Source organism: Zosterops lateralis, assembly GCF_965231275.1.
Source record: "Zosterops lateralis genome assembly, chromosome: 7".
NCBI lineage: Eukaryota > Metazoa > Chordata > Aves > Passeriformes > Zosteropidae > Zosterops > Zosterops lateralis.
Window position 1 is genome coordinate 37538540 of NC_139767.1, and position 22817 is coordinate 37561356.

The 22817-nt window shown below is 41.3% G+C and overlaps 1 protein-coding gene across 1 annotated transcript; it reads right to left on the bottom strand.

Moving 5' to 3' along the window:
- Nucleotides 1–18: 18 nt before the first annotated feature.
- On the bottom strand, nucleotides 19–21961 carry PRPF40A (pre-mRNA processing factor 40 homolog A). Its single transcript, XM_083864806.1, has 26 exons — nucleotides 21911–21961; nucleotides 19973–20110; nucleotides 18471–18551; nucleotides 17164–17194; nucleotides 16926–16948; nucleotides 15952–16029; nucleotides 15752–15862; nucleotides 14565–14685; nucleotides 14084–14108; nucleotides 12482–12775; nucleotides 10118–10226; nucleotides 9767–9831; nucleotides 8787–8951; nucleotides 8423–8531; nucleotides 7816–7966; nucleotides 7545–7678; nucleotides 7065–7179; nucleotides 6880–6971; nucleotides 6651–6767; nucleotides 5215–5352; nucleotides 4213–4308; nucleotides 2415–2501; nucleotides 2228–2324; nucleotides 2059–2120; nucleotides 1419–1553; nucleotides 19–1038 (listed from the first exon to the last, which is right to left on the bottom strand). Exons 1-26 carry the CDS (start codon nucleotides 21944–21946, stop codon nucleotides 946–948), a joined length of 2703 nt encoding a protein of 900 aa, XP_083720932.1. The 5' UTR covers nucleotides 21947–21961; the 3' UTR covers nucleotides 19–945.
- Nucleotides 21962–22817: the final 856 nt, after the last annotated feature.

Consider the following 22817-nt stretch of genomic DNA (forward strand, 5'->3'; position numbering starts at 1 on the left):
AGGAGAAATAAATACCAGTACATGCTAAAAGACAAGGTTTAATCATTGATAAAAATGTACAAAAATATTCCAAGGACAGCGGCTTCCCAATTTTCTCACCGAGCAGGGCTGGGGGCACCTTCCTGAATCTGGGAAACAGGGGCTGGAGCTGCTTCCTCCTCCCTCCCCTGGGCTCTGCAGGGACATTCTGCAGCAGGTTCTTAAGGCAACACATGGAATTTGCGTTGAATATTGGATTTTTTTATTCCTACATTTTCCCAAGGGGAAGAGGAAAGGTGGAGGGAAAGGCTGGAGTTACAGCCAGGGCTGGGTTGGGATGTTGGGAATGCTGAGGAAATGTCCCAAATGCTCCCTCTGCTGGCACAGCACAATTCCCAGCCACCACATCCATTCCCAGGGATTTGGGATTGATGGGAGTCTGGATTTGAACATTAATCAGTCTTGGATAAAAACTCCAGTGCCAAACAACCCCAAAAATCCAGGGGTTTGCAGAACACATCAGGACATGGATTCCTTCCTCCTCCTGCTGCCTTCCCCCCCAAAAAAAAAAAATCCCACCCAAGCGAATCCAGCAGTGAATGAAAGCACAAGGAATTAAATTAGGAATTATTTTTTTTCTCCCTGCAGCTGAACTGGGCTCTGCCCAGGCAGCCCAGGGTTGTTCCCTGCCTTGGGAAGGACACAGGGAAAAGTGCTTGGGGACACTGCTGCCACCACTGTGTCCCCTCCAGGGGATCCCATCCTGCCCCACAGCTCCAGGCCAGGCACAGCTTTGCCCTCAGAATTCCATGGATTTTTCTACTTTTGACTGGATTGAAGTGGTAAAAAACTAAAAGCCACCGTTGTTGTGGCCACAAGCCACCGGCCACCGGCCCCAGGGCCTCGCCCACACAAGGCTTGGTTTTATTTTGCCACCTGTAAACATTTTTGGTATCAAGGATCTTGTCATTGATCTTCATCCAGCTGCTCCAAGAGAGTCCTCCTCTGTTTCTCCAGCTCCCCCTCGCTGAGCTCGCTGCCAGAGGTGTCCCAGTTTCCCTGGGGAGAGATGGGACAGGGCTCAGGGACAGTGGGATTTGGCAGGAGGTCCCTCACTGCCAGAGGTGTCCCAGTTTCCCTGGGGAGAGATGGGACAGGGCTCAGGGACAGTGGGATTTGGCAGGAGGTCCCTCACTGCCAGAGGTGTCCCAGTTTCCCCGGGGAGAGATGGGACAGGGCTCAGGGACAGTGGGATTTTGGGATTTGGCAGGGAGGTCCCACACTGGGAGCCTCAGCAGGGACACTGAGCCAGAGCTGGCTGCTCTGTGTCACTCAGAAACCCCCAAAATCCAAATTTGGGAATGATAAGGATCATCAAAATCCAACCTCTGACCCTTCCCAGAGCCCAAACATGAGGGAAAAAAGGAAGCAGAGCTTACAGAATCTTTTCCAGGCCGTTTTTTAGTGGGAGATTTATGCTTGGACTCGGATCTCTGTCTGGCTCTTTCCTTCTCACTGTCCCTCTCTCTCTCTTTCTTGTCCTTCTCTCGTTCCGCGTCAGATTCTGGTGAATCCTGGGGGAAAAAAATACAGGAAAGTGAGTATTTCATGCTGAATGTTTCAAAACCCAACTTCCATTTAAAGAACTGGAGAATCATGGAATGATTTCAGCTGGAAGGGACATTAAATCTCATCCCATGGGCAGGGACACTTTGCACTATCCCAGGTTGTTCCACCCTGGCTTTGGGCACTTTGAGGGATGGAGCAGTCAGAGTTTTCCTGGAAAATCTGTCCCTTTCTGCTTTTTAGGTCTTTTTGCTGCTTTTGTACAACTCTGAGCTTCCTGCTGATGCTCAGGCAGCCCAAGGAATGGTGGGATCCTCCCCAGCTCCCCACAAGGAAGGAGAACACCTGGACCTGCCAGGATAAACAGCAAATCCCATGTTCCTCATGGAGTTAAACCCTCCAAATTCAGCAGTTTGAAGTGGTTTAATATTAGGAATACAGAACAGAAAGTTGTTATTTTGGCAGTTGATCCCAGGCTGTCCATTACCCAAACCTAAACCGCGCTTCACTTACAGACTTGTGCCTCCTCTTCTTGCTCTTCTTCTTGTGCTTTTTGGACTTCTTGTAACTCCTCTCTGCAGCCACAGGGAGAAAAACAAAAACCCCAGGAGAATCAATGGCTAAATTAAACCTCAAAGGATAAAAGCAGAGCTGGTTTAAAGCCAATCCCCCCATCCTGTACCAGATTCAGCGCTGGAAGAACGTTCCGACACCGACCGCGACTCCGAGCGCTGCCGCTTCTTCTTGGAGTGGCTGTCGTCGTCCTCAGACTCTGAGCCCTGCACACACAGCCCAGGGGGAGAGAATTCCAGTTAACCAGGGGAATTCCAGGTGGGAATTGCAGAGGGAGGGTTTGCAGGGACACTCACGGAGCGGGAACGGGAGCGTTTCCGGTGATGCTTTTTGGATTTCTTCGAATGTTTCTTGGTCTTGGAGTGGTGGTGTTGACACTCGTGCTGTGGGCAGGGAAAGAGGGAGAGCTCAGAATTCTAGCAGGGATTGGCTTTGGAAAAACCCTAAAACTGATGGGATCTTTCTCCTCATCCACAAAACTTGGGAAGGGTTCAAAACTCCACAAAATCAGCATTTAATGGGAGAACCATCCCATCAGCTCCTACAGAACATCCCATAAAACTGATGGGATCTTTCTCCTCATCCACAAAAGTTGGGAAAGGTTCAAAATTCCATAAATCAGCATTTAATGGGGAGAACCATCCCCATCACCTCCCACAGGACATCCCAAAAAACTAACAGGATGTTTTTCCTCATCCACAAATTTAGGAAGGGTTAAAAATTCCAGAAAAATCAGCAATTTAATGGGAGAACCATCCCATCAGCTCCTACAGACATCCCATAAAACTGATGGGATGTTCCTCCTCATCCACAAAAGTTGGGAAGGGTTAAAAATGCCATAAATCAGCATTTAATGGGAGAACCATCTCATCAGCTCCTACAGGACATCCCAAAAAACTGATGGGATCTTTCTCCTTATCTACAAAAGTTGGGAAAGGTTAAAAATGCCATAAATCAGCATTTAATGGGAGAACCATCTCATCAGCTCCTACAGGATATCCCATAAAACTGATGGGATCTTTCTCCTCATCCACAAAAGTTGGGAAGGGTTAAAAATTCCATAAAATCAGCAATTTAATGGGGGAACCCACAGGACATCCCAAAAAACTAACAGGATGTTTTTCTCATCCACAAATTTAGGAAGGGTTAAAAATTCCAGAAAAATCAGCATTTAATGGGAGAACCACCTCATCACCTCCTACAGGACATCCCAAAAAACTGATGGGATCTTTCTCCTTATCTACAAAAGTTGGGAAAGGTTAAAAATGCCATAAAATCAGCATTTAATGGGATAACCATCTCATCACCTCCTACAGGACATCCCAAACAACTAACAGGATGCTCTTTCTCATCCAGAAAAGTTGGGGAAGGTTAAAAATTCCATAAAATCAGCATTTAATGGGAGAACCATCCCATCAGCTCCTACAGGACATCCCATAAAACTGACAGGATGTTTTTCCTCATCCACAAATTTAGGAAGGGTTAAAAATTCCAGAAAAATCAGCAATTTAATGGGAGAACCACCTCATCAGCTCCTACAGGATATCCTAAAAAATGACAGGATGTTTTTCTCATCCACAAAAGTTGGGAAAGGTTAAAAATTCCATAAAATCACCACTCAGTTGCAGCACTATCTCATCATTGCCCACAGGACATCCCAAAACACTGATGGGATGTTTCTCCTCATCCACAAAAGGTTCAGAACTCCCCAGTGACCATTTAATGTCAAAATACCCAAAGAAATGGGAGTGCTGCCATGCTGGAGCTGCAATGAAGGCACCAGGAACAAGGAAAAATCTGGATTTTTATGGATCTGCTCCCTGGATCCAAGTCAAGCCTGCCCTAAACCCACCCCTTGCTCTGTTTAATTGGAAATTATAGAATTAAAATCCAAATTTCAGTTCAAATTCTTCCAAACTGCAGGAAATGGAATAAAACCCCCAAGGGGGAGAGGTGAAAAATCAAATTCATCTCCTGTTATCACTTTATAAAAAAAAAATTCTAATTAAATCTTTCCCCTTCTCACCCAGCTGAGAAGGAAATTTTCTTGTCTGTTGTGCAATTATTTCAAAAATAAAATAAAGGATTAATTACCTCAAGTACATGAAGGAAATCCTTAAATATCCTTTTCCTTTCAGATTCCAGGGTGATGTCTTCAAATGCTGGTTCCTTCACAAATCTGTCTCTGATCTGTCAGGAAAATATTTAAAGTGATTATAAATTTATTAAAATATTAGGATAAATAGAATAATAAAATATAATCTAGTAAGGACAATGGCAATAAAAAATAATAAAACCAGTAAGGAATAATAATAAAAAAAGATAAAAATAATAAGGAATAATAGAAATAAAAAGGAATAATAAAAATAATAAGGCATAATAAAAGTAATAAAAAAGAAAGAAAAAAAACGAAATAAGAAAACTAAAAACATGAATAAAAATAAGAAAAAATAAGAAAAACCAACAAGAAATAACAGAAATATGAAGAAATAATAGAAAAAATTAAGATAAATAAATAACAAAAAATAAGAGATAAGAAAAATAAGGTAAATAAAAATAATATTTTTTAAATATACTAATAATAATAAAATATTTTTTCACCATTTGAAAAAGCCCCTGAACTGGCACAAGACTAAATTCTTTTAATCCCAGATTTCCAAGCAAATCCCAAATGGAACATGGAGAATCTCACTGTTTTCCCTGCACATCATTTAAATTTAAAGGATTATTTAGATATTTATACAGATTATCCTTGGAAAGGAAAGATTTTCCAGGGTGTTTTATCCAGGACCAAGTTTCTACTTTTAAATAATTTCAATTAATTCGGGATTTTTTGGGGGGGTCGTTTTGGGGCTTTTTTCCATTTCTTTTAATTTTTTTTCATTTAAAACTATCAGGACAAAGCTTTTCTCTACCAAACTCCAAATTTTCCTGAAGAAACCAGAGGATTTGCTGAAATTTTGAAGTCCCAGCAGCAGAACCGGGAAGAGCTTGGCAAACACCGGGCGCGGTTTTTTTTAGGGAATTGAAATTTGAGAATTTTGAGATTTTTTTTTTTTTTTTTTTTTTTTTTTCCTAAGGAATTTTTATCCTTACATCCTCCCAGACAGCATCCAGCTCGATGGGAGGGGTGGCTTGTTTTAACATGCTCTTGAAGGCTGATTCCTTCCTCTTCATTTTCCGGGCTTCCTCCTTCTCCCGCTCGCGCTCCCGCGCCTCCGCCTTCTCCAGCAGCTGCGGGGGAAAATAATTCCATTTATTGGCATTTATGGACAGCTCACCCTCAGAGCTGTGTCTGAGTCACTTAGAAATGATAAGGAAATTAATTACTTTTCCTGTGCTTAAGAAATCAAAGTTATTATTATTATATTGAATTATCTTATCGAAAATAAATCAATTATTTATTTTCCGAGAATGGAATTGGTGAAAATCCAATGATGGAAAATGACAGGGCCACACAAATGAGGAGAAATGTTATGAATTCCTCTCCCACAATTCCTCCACTTTGGGAATGCTGAATGCTTGGATTAAGGGTTATTTTTAGTTTGGCAACTGAAATAACTCCTAATAACAGAATATTCCTCAAATATTATGGAATTTGTTAGAAAATAAACCCAAATTCCTGTTTGGAGAAGGGATTTCCCAATCCTGATTATCCAGATATCCCAATTAAGGAATGAATGAATGAATTAATTAATTAATTAATTTATTAATTAACACACTGTTGAAAGCCAGCTTGATATTCCCTGCAACTCCAAATAACAGAATATTCCTCAAATATTATGGAATTTGTTAGAAAATAAACCCAAATTCCTGTTTGGAGAAGGGATTTCCCAATCCTGATTATCCAGATATCCCAATTAATGAATGAATTAATTAATGAATTTATTAATTAACACACTGTTGAAAGCCAGCTTGATATTCCCTGCAACTCCAAATAACAGAATATTCCTCAAATATTTTGGAATTTGTTAGAAAATAAACCCTAATTCCTGTTTGGAGAAGGGATTTCCCAATCCTGATTATCCAGATATCCCAATTAATGAATTTATTAATTAATGAATTTATTAATTAACACACTGTTGAAAGCCAGCTTGATATTCCCTGAAACTCCAAATAACAGAATATTCCTCAAATATTTTGGAATTTGTTAGAAAATAAACCCTAATTCCTGTTTGGAGAAGGGATTTCCCAATCCTGATTATCCAGATATCCCAATTAAGGAATGAATGAATTAATTAATTTATTAATTAACACACTGTTGAAAGCCAGCTTGATATTCCCTGCAACTCCAAATAACAGAATATTCCTCAAATATTATGGAATTAAGTAGAAAATAAACCCCTATTCCTGTTTGGAGAAGGGATTTCTCAATCCTGATTATCCAGATATCCCAATTAAGGAATGAATTAACGAATGAATTTATTAATGAATGAATTCATCAATGAATTTATCAATGAATGATTTTATCAATGGATGAATTTATTAACGGATGAATTTATCAATGGATGAATTTATTAATGAACACTTACACTGTTGAAAGCCAGTTTGATATTCCCTGCATCCAAGGTGGTGGCTCTTTTCGTGGAGCTGATGACGGTGACAAAATCCTCAAAGGAAGTGTTCACTTCCACCACAAATCCTTTATCCTGGGGAAAAAAACAGCTCCTTTGGCACGAGGAAAATCAGGAATTCCTGATTTCCAAGGAAATCCCAGCTGGGAGAAATGTGGAATTCAAACAGGATCCAGGTAATCCTCACCTTTAAGATGTCTTTAATTATCTTTTTCTCATCGTGGTAACGAGCTTTTAAATCCTCCACGTAAAACTTGAACAAGTCCAGTGCTGTTGATCCTGAGGGAGGGTTTAATTAAGTCAGGTTTTAACCCCAAGAGCTGCATTTTTAGGTGTTAAAATCAGGAATAACTGCAGGATTTCCCTCCTTACCAGGCTGGCCCAGCATGCTGGTGAACCTGATGTCGGAGCTGATGGCCGGGTACAATTCCATCCACGAGGACATGGAGTGTAACTGCCCGTGCTCGTGCAGCTCGTCCAGGAACAGCTGGAAAAAAACAAGGGAAAAGGGAATTTGGAGTCATTCCTTGAGCTTTTCCCTGGTACCAGCTGGGATGGATGGATTGGTAACTGCAATTCTATTTTTGTTTCAATAGGATTGAAAAAATCACTTTTTATGCTGTTTTTTCTGCTTTTCTCCATTATCTACAACATTCCAGCTGCATCTCCTTCCCATCCAGGCCTTTTCCCTCTGATTCTTCCCAAATTTTCCAGTTTCCTGGAAAATGCCACAACCCAACACCTGAGGCTTTAAACACCCCCTCAGAAATTAAAAAAAAAAACACCTCACATGGAATATCATCCCTGATTATTCCAGGACATTTTTAGGACAGAACCCCAAATTCCACCAACCTGGAAAGACTCCCTGTTTTTACGCTGCCTCCTCCTCTCCCTCAGCAAACTTTTCTGCTTTTCTTCCTCCTCTTCTTTTTCCAAAGCTCTGATATGTTCCTCAAAACAGATCAGGGCGTCCTCCTTATCCATGTCTAGCAAAAAAAAAAAAAAAAAAACAAACAAAAAAAAAACGGAGAAAAAAGGGGAAAAAAATTTTAAAAATCAGATTATTCCTTCCAAGTGAGGAAGAATCCTTTTATCCAAAGAATTCTGGAGTTTATGGACTTACTCTGGAGCTCCTCATCCTCAGCAAAGGTGGGGTTGTCCATGAGGTACTGCTGGGCCTCTGACCAGGTGGTGCAGTAGGTGACGTTGGCCATGTTGTCCAGGATGTTCTTCAGGGCCTCCCAATTCCTCTTTCTCAGCTGTTTGGCTTGTTCCTGAAGGGGAAAATTGGGTTTTTTTGGCTCAGTTTGAGGTGGTTTGGATAGAAATGTAAGATATCCTGTGTGTTGTCTAAGGGAATATGGAATTAATCTTTGATTTAGAGAAAATTATGGAATTTTGGAGTGGTTTGGGGTTGGAAGGGTCCTCAAAGTTCATCCCATTCCAACTTCCTGCCCTGGGCAGGGATCAGGTTGCTCCAAGCCTCACCCACCCTGACTTTAGACACAAAACAGCACAAATTTTCCATCTTATTATTATTATTTCACTGATCTAGAATAAAATCCATCATGTTATTGGATTAAAATCCCCCGAAAATTCAACACATGGTAAAATCAGCAGGAATAAATCCCAATAAACCAAAAAATCTTCATCTGCCATAAAGTCTCAGCCACAGATTTGAAGTGATTTAGGAATAAATGAGATGTGGGATAGATTTAAAGGGGATTTACCTTCTCTTTTTTGGAGAGGAAGAACAAAACATCCTCGTAGATCTCCAGGCGGTCGCGCTCGGAGATGGCGTTCCACACCTCCATCTCCCCAAACATCTGTTCAGCTTTTCTGGGCAAAACAAATTCCAAATCACACAACTATTTATTACTGAATAAATAAAATTAGCCAGCAATTCCCCACAACATCAGGGAGATCTGTGAAAATTCTCCTTGATTTTCCATCTTGGGAAGTTTTTTGTTGTTTTTTTTGTTTTTTTTTTTTTTTTTTTTTGTGAAATCTTTTTAATTTTTATTAAGGAAGGAGGAAAAAAAAAAAAAAGCTAAAAATGGATTTTTATCCCTGATTGTTGTCCCAATCTCTTACTTGTATCTGGTGGTGGAAGTCATCTTCTCATGGTTTTCCAGGAAACGTTGGAAGGATTCTTTGGCCTCCTTGTATTTGGATCTGGCTTCTTCCTTCTCCTCCTTCTCTGTCTGCACTTTGTAGGCGTTAAAGGCTTGTTTTTTTTCACTCAGTTTGGCCAAAGCACTTCCCAAGGGAAGAAAAGGAAAGAATAGTGTTATTTGTAAATAAAAAAAAAAAATCAGGGAGAGAAGACAAAGAAAAATCGGAAAAAAAATCAGAAAAAATATGAAAATTGCAAAAAAAGAGAAGGAAAATCAGGAAAAAAAATCAGAAAAAAAAAGAAAGTAAAGAGAAAAATAATTAAAAAACAGGGAAAAAAAAAAAAGAAAATCAAAAAACCAGGCAAAAAAAACCCCAAAACAAACAAACCAAAAACAAAACCAAAAAGAAAACCAGGCAAAAAAAACAAAAAAACAAAAAAGAAAACCAGGCAAAAAAACCCAAAAGAAAACCAGGCAAAAAAAAACAAAAAACAAAACAAAACCCCCTTCCCAAAAAAACCAAAACCAAAAAACACACACAAAAAACCCCCAAAAAACCCAAACAAAACCACCACCAAAAAAAAAAAAACCCAAAAAAAGGAAAAACCAGGCAAAAAAAAAAAAACCAAACCAAAACAAAACCACAAAAAATTAAAATAAGAAAAAGAAATAAGAAAATCAAAACCAGAAAACAAAAGGCAACAGGTTTGATTAATCCACATTTGAGATAAAATTCATCTGAACATTTTAATCAGCAGAAAATCCCAATTCCCGCACTTTTTTCCCCAATAAAAATTAAACTGTTGGAAGCATTTTTTTATGAAGGAAAAGAAGAAAACTCTCTGCCAACAGCACCAAGTGCAGGAATATCTGTGGCTGACAGAACTTTGGATTTTTTGGAATTAAAATTGCCAAAAAAATAAAAGTTTTGTGTGGAATTAAAGGAGAATTGAGTACCTGTATCTGGGGTCATTAATGATCATTTTCATGGCCTGTTCCCAGGAGGCATTGGATGGAACTCGCTGTGAAAACAGCAAATTGGGAATTAATCACACCTGGAATTAACATCCAACAAGGAATAATTCCTTAAAAACAGCCACGGGGAAAAGAAAAAAAAAGAATATTTTATTTTTAAGTTCAAACAACACTTCGCTGCAATGTTTTTTCTTTGTTTCTTCAAGGGTGAAGAATTCTGCCACAAAAAGTCAAGGAAAACCCAGCAAATTAAACAGAAATAAAATCAGGTTTTGTACTTCAATAAAATATTAATAATTGGTCAAAAAAATATTATTAATTTGCTCTAAATACCTTTTCTTTTAACAGTTCTTTAAATGCTTGTTTGGCCTCTTCCTTTGTGTTCCACGTGTAGGTTTTTTTAACAGGTTGGGCATCCTCATCCTCCTTCTTTGCAGCAGCACTAAAATAAAAAGAATTTTATTATTTCAGTGGTTTTTTTCTAAGTTAGAGGCATTGAAGAGTCAAAAATCACCACAAAATGAGTTTTTTAAACAGCAACTCAAAGTAAAAAAATAATTCTAATAATTCATATAAAGCTTTTCCTTACAGGCACCTGAACTGATGAAAAAATGATCAAAAAAAGTGAATTAATGAGGCAAAAAATATTTTCTTCCTCCAACTGGCTGCCTGCTGAACTTACCCAGAAATTAATCTTAAAAATCTAATGTTGAAATTCAGCAGGAATATTAATATTTTATATAAAAATATAAAAGTGAAGTGCCTAAAAAGGGGCCTCTTCTCTTTAATTACATCTTTCTGTATAAAATCCCCCACAGCATTTCTTTTTTTTTTTTTTTTTGAATTATAAAAATCCTAAGTTATAATTTTTCACATAATAGATTTTTTATTATTAAAAAAAAAAAAAAAAAGGAATTATGGGTGGAATAGATAAAAATCCCTTTAATATTTTACCATCTTCCAGTGATTCCTGATTATTTATTTTCTTGAAGGAAGTGCTTTAAATGTGCTAAAGGGGAAAGGAAGGGATTTTTGGCGAAATTTGGGCGAATTATTCATCGAATTTGGGGTGAATTTTTGGGGGAATTTTGGGTGAATTTGGGACGTATTTTTTAGGGAATTTTGGGAAAAATTGGGGTAAATTTTTCGGGGAATTTGGGGCAAATTGGGGGCAAATTTATCGGGGAATTGGAGGCAAATTTTTCAGGGAAATTTGGAGGCAAATCTTTTGGGGAATTTTGGGGCAAATTTTGGGCGAATTTTTCAGGGAATTTTGGGCAAAATTGGGGCAAATTTTTTGGGGAATTTTGGGCAAAATTGGGGCAAATTTTTCGGGGAATTTTGTGCAAGTCTTTTGGGGAATTTGGGGTGAATTTTTTGGGGAATTCAGGGCAAATCCTTCGGGGAATTCAGGGACAAAACTGGAGCGTGTTTTTCAGGGAATTCTGGGCAAGTTTTTCAGGGAATTTTGGGCAGATTTTTCAGGGAATTCAGGGCAAATTTTTGGCAAATTTTTTGGGGAATTTTGGGCAAATTTGGGACTAATTTTTTGGGGAATTTTGGGCAAATTTCCCGGGGAATTTGGAGGGAATTTTTTGGGGCAAATCTTTCGGGGCAAATGTTTTTGGGAATTTCGGGGCAAATTTTTTGGGGAATTTTAGGCAAATTTTGGGCGAATTTTTGGGGGAAATTTTGGGCAAATTTTGGGGGAATTTGAGGCAAATTTTTCAGGGAATTCAGGGCAAACCTTTTCGGGGAATTCGGGGCAAACCTTTTTGGGGAATTTTAGGCAAATTTTTGGGCAAATTTTTCAGGGAATTTTGGGTGAATTTTGGGCAAAATTGGGGTGCATTTTTCAGGAAATTTTGGGCAAGTTTTTTGGGGAATTTGGGGTGAATTTTTTGGGGAATTTGGGGCAAATCCTTCGGGGAATTCAGCGTGAATCTTTCAGGGAATTCAGGGCGAAATCTTTCAGGGAATTCGGGGTGAATTTTGGACAATTTTTTTGGGGAATTTTGGGCAAATTTTTCAAGGAATTCGGGGCAAATCTTTCGGGGAATTTTGGGGGCAAATTTTGAGACTAATTTTGAGGCAAATCCTTCGGGGAATTTGGGGCAAATTTGGGGTAAATTTTTCAGGGAATTCAGGGCAAATTTTTCAGGGAATTTTGGGTGAATTTTGGGCAAAATTGGGGTGCATATTTCAGGAAATTTTGGACAATTTTTTTGGGGAATTTTGGGCAAATTTTTCAAGGAATTTGGGGCAAATCTTTCGGGGCATTTTGGGGGCAAATTTTGAGGCTAATTTTGAGACCAATTTTGAGGCTAATCCTTTGGGGAATTTGGGGCAAATTTGGGGTAAATTTTTCAGGGAATTCTGGGTGAATTTTGGGCAAAATCGGGGTGCATTTTTCAGGAAATTTTGGACAATTTTTTGGGGGAATTTTGGGCAAATTTTTCAAGGAATTCGGGGCAAATCTTTCGGGGAATTTTGGGGGCAAATCTTTCGGGGAATTTTGAGGCAAATCCTTCGGGGAATTTGGGGCAAATTTGGGGTAAATTTTTCAGGGATTTCGGGGCAAATTTTTTGGGAATTTTGGGCTAATGATGAGGAGAACAATCTATCCCCCATCCCCTGCAGCAACATCACCCCATACCCCCCCAGTACCCGATTTCCCCTCCCATTCCCTGCACTCACTCTCCTGAGCCCTCCTGCTTTGCCGCCTCCTCCGCGGCGGCCGCGGCGCTTTCAGCACCCCCATCCTGAGCTCCGGGGGCACCTCCAGGCTGGCCCTGCTCCTCTGCCGTGCCCGTGGCCGTCCCCTCCGTGTCCCCCGTGGTGGCAGCAGCAGGAGCAGAGTCCCCCTCGGGGGCAGCTCCAGTGGGGACGGTGCTCGTGGTGCTCTCGGCCGCCGGGGCTGAGGAGGCTCCGCCGGCGCCGTCGCTCACCGGGGCTGAGACGGCGGCGGACGCGGCGTCCTCTGGTTTTGTGCTGGGGATGGAAATGGCAACAATCAGCTGTTGGGAGGGGTTTTAAAGGGATTTAGGGGAAAAGGGAGGGTTAAAAAGTGGGGAGTGAGGGGTTTAGGGGGAGGTAAAGAGTGGGGAAAGGGTTATAGGGCGTCGGGAAATAGGGTTGGAAGGATGCGAGGGAACGTTCCAAGAGCCTCAGGAAAAAGGGTTTGTAAGATCCTCAAGATAAAAGGGTGGAAGGGCCACAGGATAAAGGGTGGAAGGGCCACAGGAATAAAGGGTGGAAGGGCCACAGGAATAAAGGGTGGAAGGGGCACAGGATAAAGGGTGGAAGGGCCACGGGGATAAAGGGTGGAAGGGCCACGGGGATAAAGGGTGGAAGGGCCACGGGGATAAAGGGTGGAAGGGCCACGGGGATAAAGGGTGGAAGGGCCACGGGGATAAAGGGTGGAAGGGCCACGGGGATAAAGGGTGGAAGGGCCACGGGGATAAAGGGTGGAAGGGCCACGGGGATAAAGGGTGGAAGGGCCACAGGGATAAAGGGTGGAAGGGCCACAGGATAAAGGGTGGAAGGGCCACAGGGATAAAGGGTGGAAGGGCCACAGGATAAAGGGCGGAAGGGCCACGGGGATAAAGGGTGGAAGGGCCACGGGGATAAAGGGTGGAAGGGCCACAGGATAAAGGGCGGAAGGGCCACGGGGATAAAGGGTGGAAGCCCTGCAGGGAAAAAAATGGATTTGAAGAACCTCAAGGAAAAAAAAAAAAAAGGGATTTGAAGAACCTCAGGGGAAAAAAAAAAAGGGATTTGAAGAACCTCAGGAAAAAGCACTGGAAGACCTTTGGGATAAAAGGGGTTAAAAGCCCTCGGGATAAAAGGGTTGGAAGGTCCTTGGGGAGAAAAAGTGGTTGAAAGACCTTCAGGATAAAGGGTTGGAAGGTCCTCGAGAAAAAAAGGATTGAAGATCCTCAGGGAAAAAGGGATGAAAGGCCCTCAGGAAAAAAAAAAAAGGGTTTGAAGAACCCCAGGGAAAAAAAAGGATTCAAGAGCTCCAGGAAAAAAGAGATTCAAGAGCTCCAGGGAAAAAAAAAAAAAAGGATTCAGGAGCTCCAGGGAAAAAAAAAAAAAGAATTCAAGAGCTCCAGGAAAAAGGGCTGAAATACCCTCAGGGAAAAAAGGCTTAAAAGGCCCTAAAAAAAAAAACACAAAGGGGTTGAGGATCCTCAAAAAAAAGGGTTGAAAGATCCCAGGAAAAAAGGTTTGAAGAATCTCAGGAAAAAGGGCTGAAGGATCCCAAAAAAAAAATAAATTATAATATTAAAAATGTACCTGTTTTCTTCAGCTTTAATCATTGCTAGAGGGAAAAAAAAGGAGAAAAACAATTAAAATGTAGCTTTAAAATAGTTCATATACAAAGGGAGTTCTGGTAATTCTTGATTTAATAAAAGGAAAGTTTTAAATATTTTTGTTACTATCAAAAACTTTAATGTTTGGGCCCTTTGAAGATTGCAATTAATCAAGATTAAAATAAAGTTTAGAAATGCCACTATGGGAAGATTGGAGAATATAAAAATGACATTTTGCTTTAAAATAATTATTTTCATTTATAAAAAAAATAGTTCTAAGAGCCATAAAGAAAGTCAGGATTATTAAACAAAATATTATGGATAAAAATATTTAAATTATTGCTGCCTACTCTTTTTTTTTTACACTTATTTTTTCCCCCAGCTGATTTTGTCGCTATTTAAATAAATATTGTAATGAATTAAAATATATTTATAAAATATAAATAAGTCCAGCATTGTTTTACCTTCAAGATCCTCCAGTTCTTTGGGTTTTGCCCAGCGAGATTCCTTTGTTTGGGAATTGTAATAATAAGGTTTTCCAGAATCTGATTTATATTCCTTCCAGGGACACTTGGACAGCAATTGCTGATGGAGAGAAAATAAAGATTGTCTAAGAAAAAAATCTCCTTTAGGAATTCCTTAAATCAGGATTCCTGCTCTTTAAATAATTAGGAACATCATTAAGTGGGATAATTAATTAAGTGGCTGTGGGTATATTAAAGTTGCATTCCTGGAGTTCTTCCCTTTTGAAATTTCTTCAAATTAAGGAAAAAAATCAACAAAATTCCAAGTTTTCCCATTTTTTTCCCTTGTGGATTTAGCTTTGCTTAAGGTTTATTTTCAATACTCAGCTACAGATTTCAAATATTCCTCAAGAAAATAGAAAAAAATTGGTTGAAAAGTGAAAATAAATCACATTGGATCAGTTTGATTTGATATTATCCAATGGGAATAAACCAGGGGAATCCTCAGGAATTTGTTGTGTATTCCAGAGGAATTTAGGGATTTAAATCTGCATGGGGGCAAAAAATAAAATTATTTCTAAATTGAAATGGCTGGAAGTGGTTTTAAGTGAATCTTTTAGGCTTGGACTAAATTTATTTTTATTTCTTAAGAACGGGATTTAATTTGTGTAATTTGACCAAAAATAGGAAATCTCAAGAATTTTTTTGTTCTCTAAATTATTTATTATTTCCATAAATAATAAAAAAGACAGGTTTTTAGAATTAAAAAATGTATCTAAAAAGGAGGAAAATGGAGAAATTTTGGCCACTTTGCACTCTCAAGTTCTCCCAAAATATGGAGGATGATCCAAATATTTTCACATTTCTTAAAATAAAAAATGTATCTAAAAAGGAGGAAAATGGAAGAATTTTGGCCACTTTGCATCCCCAAATTCTCCCAACATACAGAGAACGATCCAAATATTTTCACATTTCTTAAAATAAAAATGTATCTAAAAAGGAGGAATTTTGGCCACTTTGCACCCTCAAGTTCTCCCAACATACGGAGAACGATCCAAATATTTTTAAATTTTTTATTGGAAGAGTTTGTTCCTGTTGTTCCCTGCAGAATTCCCCCTGCTGCAGGTGTCAGGTTTGGCAATCCTGGTGTCCCCACAAGATCCCAGAATTAATTTGTGCTCTGTTACCTCAGCAGGAGTTTTGAGATCATCAGGTTTCTCCCATGTGGATTGCTTGGTCTCGGTGTTGTAATAATAAGTCCTTCCATCCGGGGATTTGTGCTCCGTCCACGTGGATTTCTGGGGGAAAAAAAAAAAAAACAAATTAATGATGAGGAGATAAATTTAAAAAAAGGGATTAAAGGCTATAAAAGGAGCGGGATCCAAACCTGCTTGGAGTGGTCCTCGCTGGCAGAGCTGGTGCTGCTGGAGCTGGGCTGGACCGTGGACACCACGGGGTGGGTCGTCTGCGGGGGGATAAAACGGCCATTGGGGATCTGCTTTAATTGGGGGGTTTCACACAAATATCCTGAATTTTACAAGTGGTTCAGCAGCACAGGAAAGGCAGGGAGTCAAAATCATCCCTTAAAGTCAGTGTTTTTCTCAAAAAATTCCTCCTTTGGGAGTGGAGCTGTGCAATTCCACATTCCAAAGGGTCTAATTCCCACTAGGAAGTGGAATTGGAGGGATCAGAACACAACTCCAAGTCAAAATTCCAGTAGCACTTCCCAAAACTGGAGGGAAATTTGCTTTCAGGAAGATTCTGCCTTCACTCACACCAAATCACATCTTAAATCAGTATTTTTCCCCAAAAAACTCCTTTTTTGGGAGTGGAGCTGTGCAATTCCACGTTCCAAAGGGTCTAATTCCAACCAGAAAGTGGAACTGGTCAAAATTCCAGCAGCGCTTCCCAAAACTGGAGGGAAATTTGCTTTCAGGAAGATTATTAAGATCACATCTTAAATCAGTATTTTTCCCCAAAAACCTCCTCCTTTGGGAGTGGAGCTGTGCAATTCCACGTTCCAAAGGGTCTAATTTACATTTTCCTGCTCTTTCCATGGCTGTTTTTCCTATAAATTCCCTGGAATCAGGGACTGGGGATCAGTGGTTGGATGTGGCCAAGGAAAATTGGATTTTCTGACAGTCCAATGGCACAAAGAACGGAATTCTCATGGATATCACCAATATTTCATCATTAAATTGGGATAAGACCCACAGATTTCAAGGAATAACCAAAAATTTGGGAAAAAAGAGAGGAGGAAAAACCAGAATTAAGTTTTTTTTTTCATTTAAAACCCTAAAATGAAATTTTCCCCAGAGCACACTGGAATTCCAACCTTCTGGAATTGTATTTTCCACATACCTGAGTTCCAGGAGGGGTCACACCTGCAAAATAAATAAATAAAAATTAATAAAAGGTTTGGTTGCTTTGTTTTTCTAAAAATTCTTCAATGTGTGCAAGGGAAAAAAAAATGTTCTGGGCACCAATGGAGATTCCAGGAATGAAATGTTCCATTTTAGGGAAAAGTGGGATTTTTTTTTTAAATGTTTCAGCTGATTTTGGTTAAATATCTTGAAATTATATCAAGTTGTTTACTCACCTACTTGTGCATCCATGCTGTTCACTCCTGGCTGGAAAAAACAATTAAATGAAAACAATTAAACTTATTTAAATAATTCAATTTAAATAATTAATTACTGAGGAATTAAATCCTAAAAAATAAAAATAAATTCCAATATTCATTAACCAAACAAGGCCCTTCTGCCACAAAAGGCTCTAATTCCTTAAATCAGGATTTTTGCTTCCCTCTTCATTATTCCTACTCTTTAAATAAATAATTAGGAACGTCATTAGGTGAGATAATTAATTATGTGGCATTTAATTATTTTGGGTGTATTAAAGTTGCATTCCTGGAGCTCTTCCCTCTTGAAATTCCTTCCAGTTAAGGAAAAAAATTAAGAAAATTCCAATTTTCCCCATTTTTTCCTGGTGGATTTAACTTTGCTTAAAGTTTGTTTTCAGTTCTCAGCTACAAACCTCAAATACTCCTCAAGAAAACAGAAAAACTGGTTAAAAAATGAAAATAAATCTCATTGGATTAATTTGATTTGGTGTTAGCCAACAGGAATAAACCAGGAAAACCTCAGGAATTTGTTTTGTATTTTAAGAGCATTAATTTGACTAAAATAGGGATTTTTAAGATTTTTTAAATATATTTTTAAGAGCATTAATCTGATTAAAATATTAATTTTCAGGAATTTCACTGCTCCTAACCAGCACAGCAAAGGTTTGTGCTCAGCACCACAGGAAATTCCAGAGGAATTTATGGATTTAAATCTGCATGGGGGCAAAAAAGATATTATTTCTAAATTAAAATGAGTGGAAGTGGTTTGGACTAAATTTATTTCTTAAGAACAGGATTTAATTTAATTTTTTTCCCTCCCTCAGAGATTTCACCTGTATTTTAACTTTTCCCTTTCCATTTCCACCCAAAGAATTTTTCATTCCTTGAGGAATTCCAGCCATTTTTATACTCAACTGAATTTCAGGAACTTTTAATAAAAAAAACTCTTTCTAACAGATTCAAATCTTTTTAATATTGAATTCAAACTCTTTAAACAATTACAACTAAAGAGAGAAGAATCAGGTAATATAACAATCCAAAGTCCAAACTCCAGGAAGTGAAGGATAAGGAATGAAAGGAAAACTAAAAGGAGTTTAAAGACTGATAAAAATCACAAAAATCTCATTTTTATAATTATTCAACAGCCACATAAAACTCCAGTGCAATAAAAAATATACTTAAATTTTCAATTCTTGTTTTCTAATTAAAAAAAGCAAAGAGTGAACAACATCAAGTGGTAAAAAAGAGCTTTTAAATGCTAAAAAAAAAGGAAATAAACTCACAGGAACCGTGGGCTGCATGGCAGCCTGGGACATGTGGGACATCATCATCCCCGGCATCACCGACTGCATCATCCCAGGCATCTGAAATTCAGATTTTTCCACAGGTTTTATCATATTCTCAACACAAAATACAGAATTTTTATTTAAAATACATCCTCTGATACTTCTTTTTAAATAAAAAACCCCAAACATTCCTCTTAGGTAATGAAAAATAAGAGATTTGTGGGATTGTGATACCCTCCATCACATTCCCACTGAATTGGGATATTCCTGTTTATAATGACATGGCCAGATTCTAAAATTGGATAAAAAATAACAATAAAAACCATTTAAACTGCAAAGGAACAATATCAAATGCTGTGGGATCTGATTCCATGATTTAAATGCTGAGTGAAAGCAGGAAAAGCAAAAATTGGGAATGATTCCTGTAAAATTCCAAAGCTACAGGGAATAAATGACCAAAGGAAAGGTGAAACCCCAGACACAACATTTACCTTCAGCTTTTTGCTCTCCATCTACCAAAAAGTCCTGAGTTACTCCCTAAAATATGAAATATTGAAAATGTCTCCTGGCTAAGAGTGGGAATTGCGGAAAAGGAATAACAAAAAAACAGAATTTCTCCTTCAATGGACACACACAGTGCTAAGGAGGAGTCAAATTCTCCTCTTTAAAAAAAAAATAAATTGATTTTTACCCCAGAAGCTGCAAATCCTCTCTGAAAAAAATTCCTACCAAATCTTTACACATCAATTTAAGGAAAATATGGATGTTGTGTCCAAGGAATTGCAAAGGAAAAGGAGTTGTCACCAAAAGTTTAATTTTTCCTTGTCTCTCTTCCATCACAAGGCTCATCCTGAGGATATTCAGCATTCCTGGGGTATTTATTAAATCCAGGAAAATGATTTCTTTGAAGAGTTGAGGATTTAATGACAAACCACACAGGAATTGTGGTAACTGAGAAGAAAAAGCTGCCAGCTGTGTCTTTTCCAGGGATTTTTTCCAATCCCATGGCATCAGCAACATCAGCATCCAGGGATTGTAAACAAATCCCCAGAATTCCAGCAAAAAAATCCCAGATTTCTTTATTTCTTCTCTTGCTGGAACATTCATGTGTGTGGATGTAGGAATTAAAGAAACATAAAGTCCCAAGACAAACTAATTCCTTCAAAATCTACAGGAAACTTCAAAAAAAATTTAATAAACCCCAAATTATAGATTTATAATTAAAGGTGTATTAATTATGTGTTCTCATACCAGTTTTTAATTAAAGTTACAGAGGTGCATCAATTCATTATAGATTTACAATTAAAGTTAAAGGTGTATTAATTACCTGTCCTCATACCAATTTTTAATTAAAGTTACAGAGGTTCATCAATTCCCTGCTCCCTACGAGAAGAGCTTTAACCTGGACAGGATAAAAAACCCTAAATCATTGAACAAAGAGATTCTCCCACCTCAAGGAAAAGGAAAAAAGGGATAAAAAGCTGCAGGAATTGCCTTACCTGGCCCATGGGGGGCCCTCCCATGGGGGGCATCATCTGAGGCATCATCCCGTGGGGCACTGGGGGCATGTTGGGGGGTCTCTGCCCCATGGGGTGCATCCCCATGGGGGGATAGTGGGGCATTCCTGGGTGACCCATCTGGAAAATAACAACAAACAGGGGGAAATCAGCACCCAAACACACTCAACAAAAAGAAAATACATTTCCTGGTTTTGGGTTTTTTTTTTAATTATTCAAATATTTGAAAGTTTCTGTTTCAGAGAGATGCGATGGTTTTGAGAGTATGAAGATAAAGCCTGGGGAGAATTTCCCTTTGGAAAACATATTTAGCAAGAAAAAAAAAAAAAAAAAAAAAACAAAAAAAAAAAAAAAAACAAAAAAAAACCCAAAAAATCAAGTTATTGATCACAGAATCCCAGAATGGTTTGGATATGAAAGACCTTAAAGTTCCTTAAGTTTCATCCTCTGAAACACCTTCCACTGTGCTCCAGGGTGCTCCAACCTGACCTTGGACACTTCCAAGGATGGGGCAGCCTGGAATTCCATCTCAAAATCTCCCCACCTTCACAGGGAAGGATTTCTCCCTAATTTCCCTCATCTCTACCACCTCTCAGTCCAAAACCAGTTTTCCAATGATTTTTCTTATCCCAGAAGACTCCCTGAGGCTGGGAGTCACACAAAGAAACCACAACCAACTAAAAAAGTTTGAAAATTCTGGACAGAACACTTGACTTTCCTCAATGACATCCTCTCACAGCACATGCAGTGACAATTCCTGTTTCCCAAGCCCCAGGTAATTCCAGGTGGGACAGTGTTTCCTAAAAGTCTCTTCTGCCCCTTTTCCAGAGTGTGTTTTTCACTTTCAGAGGGACCTGCCCACCCTGGTGCTGTCACCAGTTGTGGAGAGTGAGAAGATTCTCTCTGAGTCTCTTTTTCTCCAGCCTGAGCCCCTTTTCCAGCTCCCTCAGCCTCTCCTGGTGCTCCAGCCCCTTCCCAGCCAGGTCTGTGATCCAGTGTGTCCTGGGACCATCAGGAACAGCATCTTCACTGTTATCAGAGAGTGATTGTGACCCTCTGAGGCACCTCTGGGTGCTGTGTCCAGCCCTGGGGGCACCTCTGGGTGCTGTGTCCAGCCCTGGGGGCACCTCTGGGGGCTGTGTCCAGCCCTGGGGGCACCTCTGGGGGCCGTGTCCAGCCCTGGATCCTCAGCACAGCAGGGACAGGAGCTCCTGGAGCTGAGGAAGGACCTTGAGAGCCCAGGAAAAGCTGAGAAAGCTGGGAAAGGGGCTCAGCCTGGAGAAAAGGAGCCCTCAGCCCTGGGTGTCCCTGTGTCCCTCTCCAGCTCTGGATACAGCCAGGTCTGTGATCCAGTGTGTCCTGGGACCATCAGGAACAGCATCTTCACCACATCAGAGGGTGATCCTGACCCTCAGAGGCACCTCTGGATCCTCAGCACAGCAGGGACAGGAGCTCCTGGAGCTGAGAAAGGGCCTTGAGAGCCCAGGAAAAGCTGAGGGAGCTGGGAAAGGGGCTCAGCCTGGAGAAAAGGAGCCTCAGCCCTGGGTGTCCCTGTGCCCCCAGCCCTGGGTGTCCCTGTGCCCTCAGCCCTGGGTGTCCCTGTGCCCCCAGCCCTGGGTGTCCCTGTGCCCCCAGCCCTGGGTGTCCCTGTGCCCCCAGCCCTGGGTGTCCCTGTGTTCAGGGAGAGCCAGCACTGGCACCACAGGAACAAACAGGGACTGATGCCCAGGAAGTTCCAGCTGTACACAAAAAAGAACTTCCTCTAGCAGGTGCCAGGTGCCTAGCTAGCCTCTGCCATTTCCCTCAGCGGGGATATCCCTCACCACACAACACCCATCCCTCCCAACCTTTGGCTGACCCTGGAGAGCAGAGAGGCGGGACCATCTTCCGCATCTCCCCAGGCTCGGAGCAGGCACTCACCATGAGGGACCCGCGGTCGACGCCGCCGGGGCGCATGGCGGGGCTGAGCAGGGAGCTGCCGCAGCGGCCCAGGAGGCGGCCCCGGAGCGGCGGCCGGGGGGCGGCGGGCCCGAAGGGCAGCAGCGGCTCGGGCTCCCCGCGGGGCGGGAGCAGCGGCGCCAGCAGGCTGACGGGCTTCCCCGCCGGCCAATCGGGCCGCGCCGCCAGCCGCGCGCTCTTCGGCGATTGGTCGGCGCCCGAGCCCACCGGCCGCACGGCGTCGCCCGGCGTCAGCTGCATGAGGGGCGGCGGCTTCGGCAGCGAGAACGGCAGAGGTTGAGGGGAGGCGGCGGCGGCCGCGGCTGTGGAGTCCCCGCCGGACATGGCGGCGGCGATGAGCGGCCCCGCGGGGTTGTGCTCGGGCGGTTCCCGGGAGAGCGGGGCGCGCTGCGAAGCGGCGGCTGCGGCGGCCGAGCGCGGGGCACGCCGGGAAAGCGCTCACGTGGGGCCGGGGGCGGTGCGCGATTGGGGCCGGGCGGTACCAACAGCGCCGCAAGGACGGGGGGGATTTCCCGCTCCACTATATCAATCCGACAGGGAGGTGGCGGCAGATCTCCCCTCAGCCGTGCTGTGGGTGGTACACGCCGAATTCCCCCCTCCCAAAGCGGGGCGGGTGGTACGGGCCGCCCCCCCCCCCCCCCCGCGCGCTGTGGTTGGCGCCGCTGAGGGGGAGATTCCGGTTGGATTTGGGAATATTCCAGTGGGATTTGGGAATATCTGACCCCACAGGGGTCAGCCCGTCCCACTCCTGCACCTGCACAGCCCCGCAGTCCCGCCCTGTGCCGGGGAGCCTCGTCCGAGCGCTCCCGGGGCTGTGGCAGCCTTGAGGCCTTGGGCACTGCCAGGGATCCAGAGACAAGCACAGCAA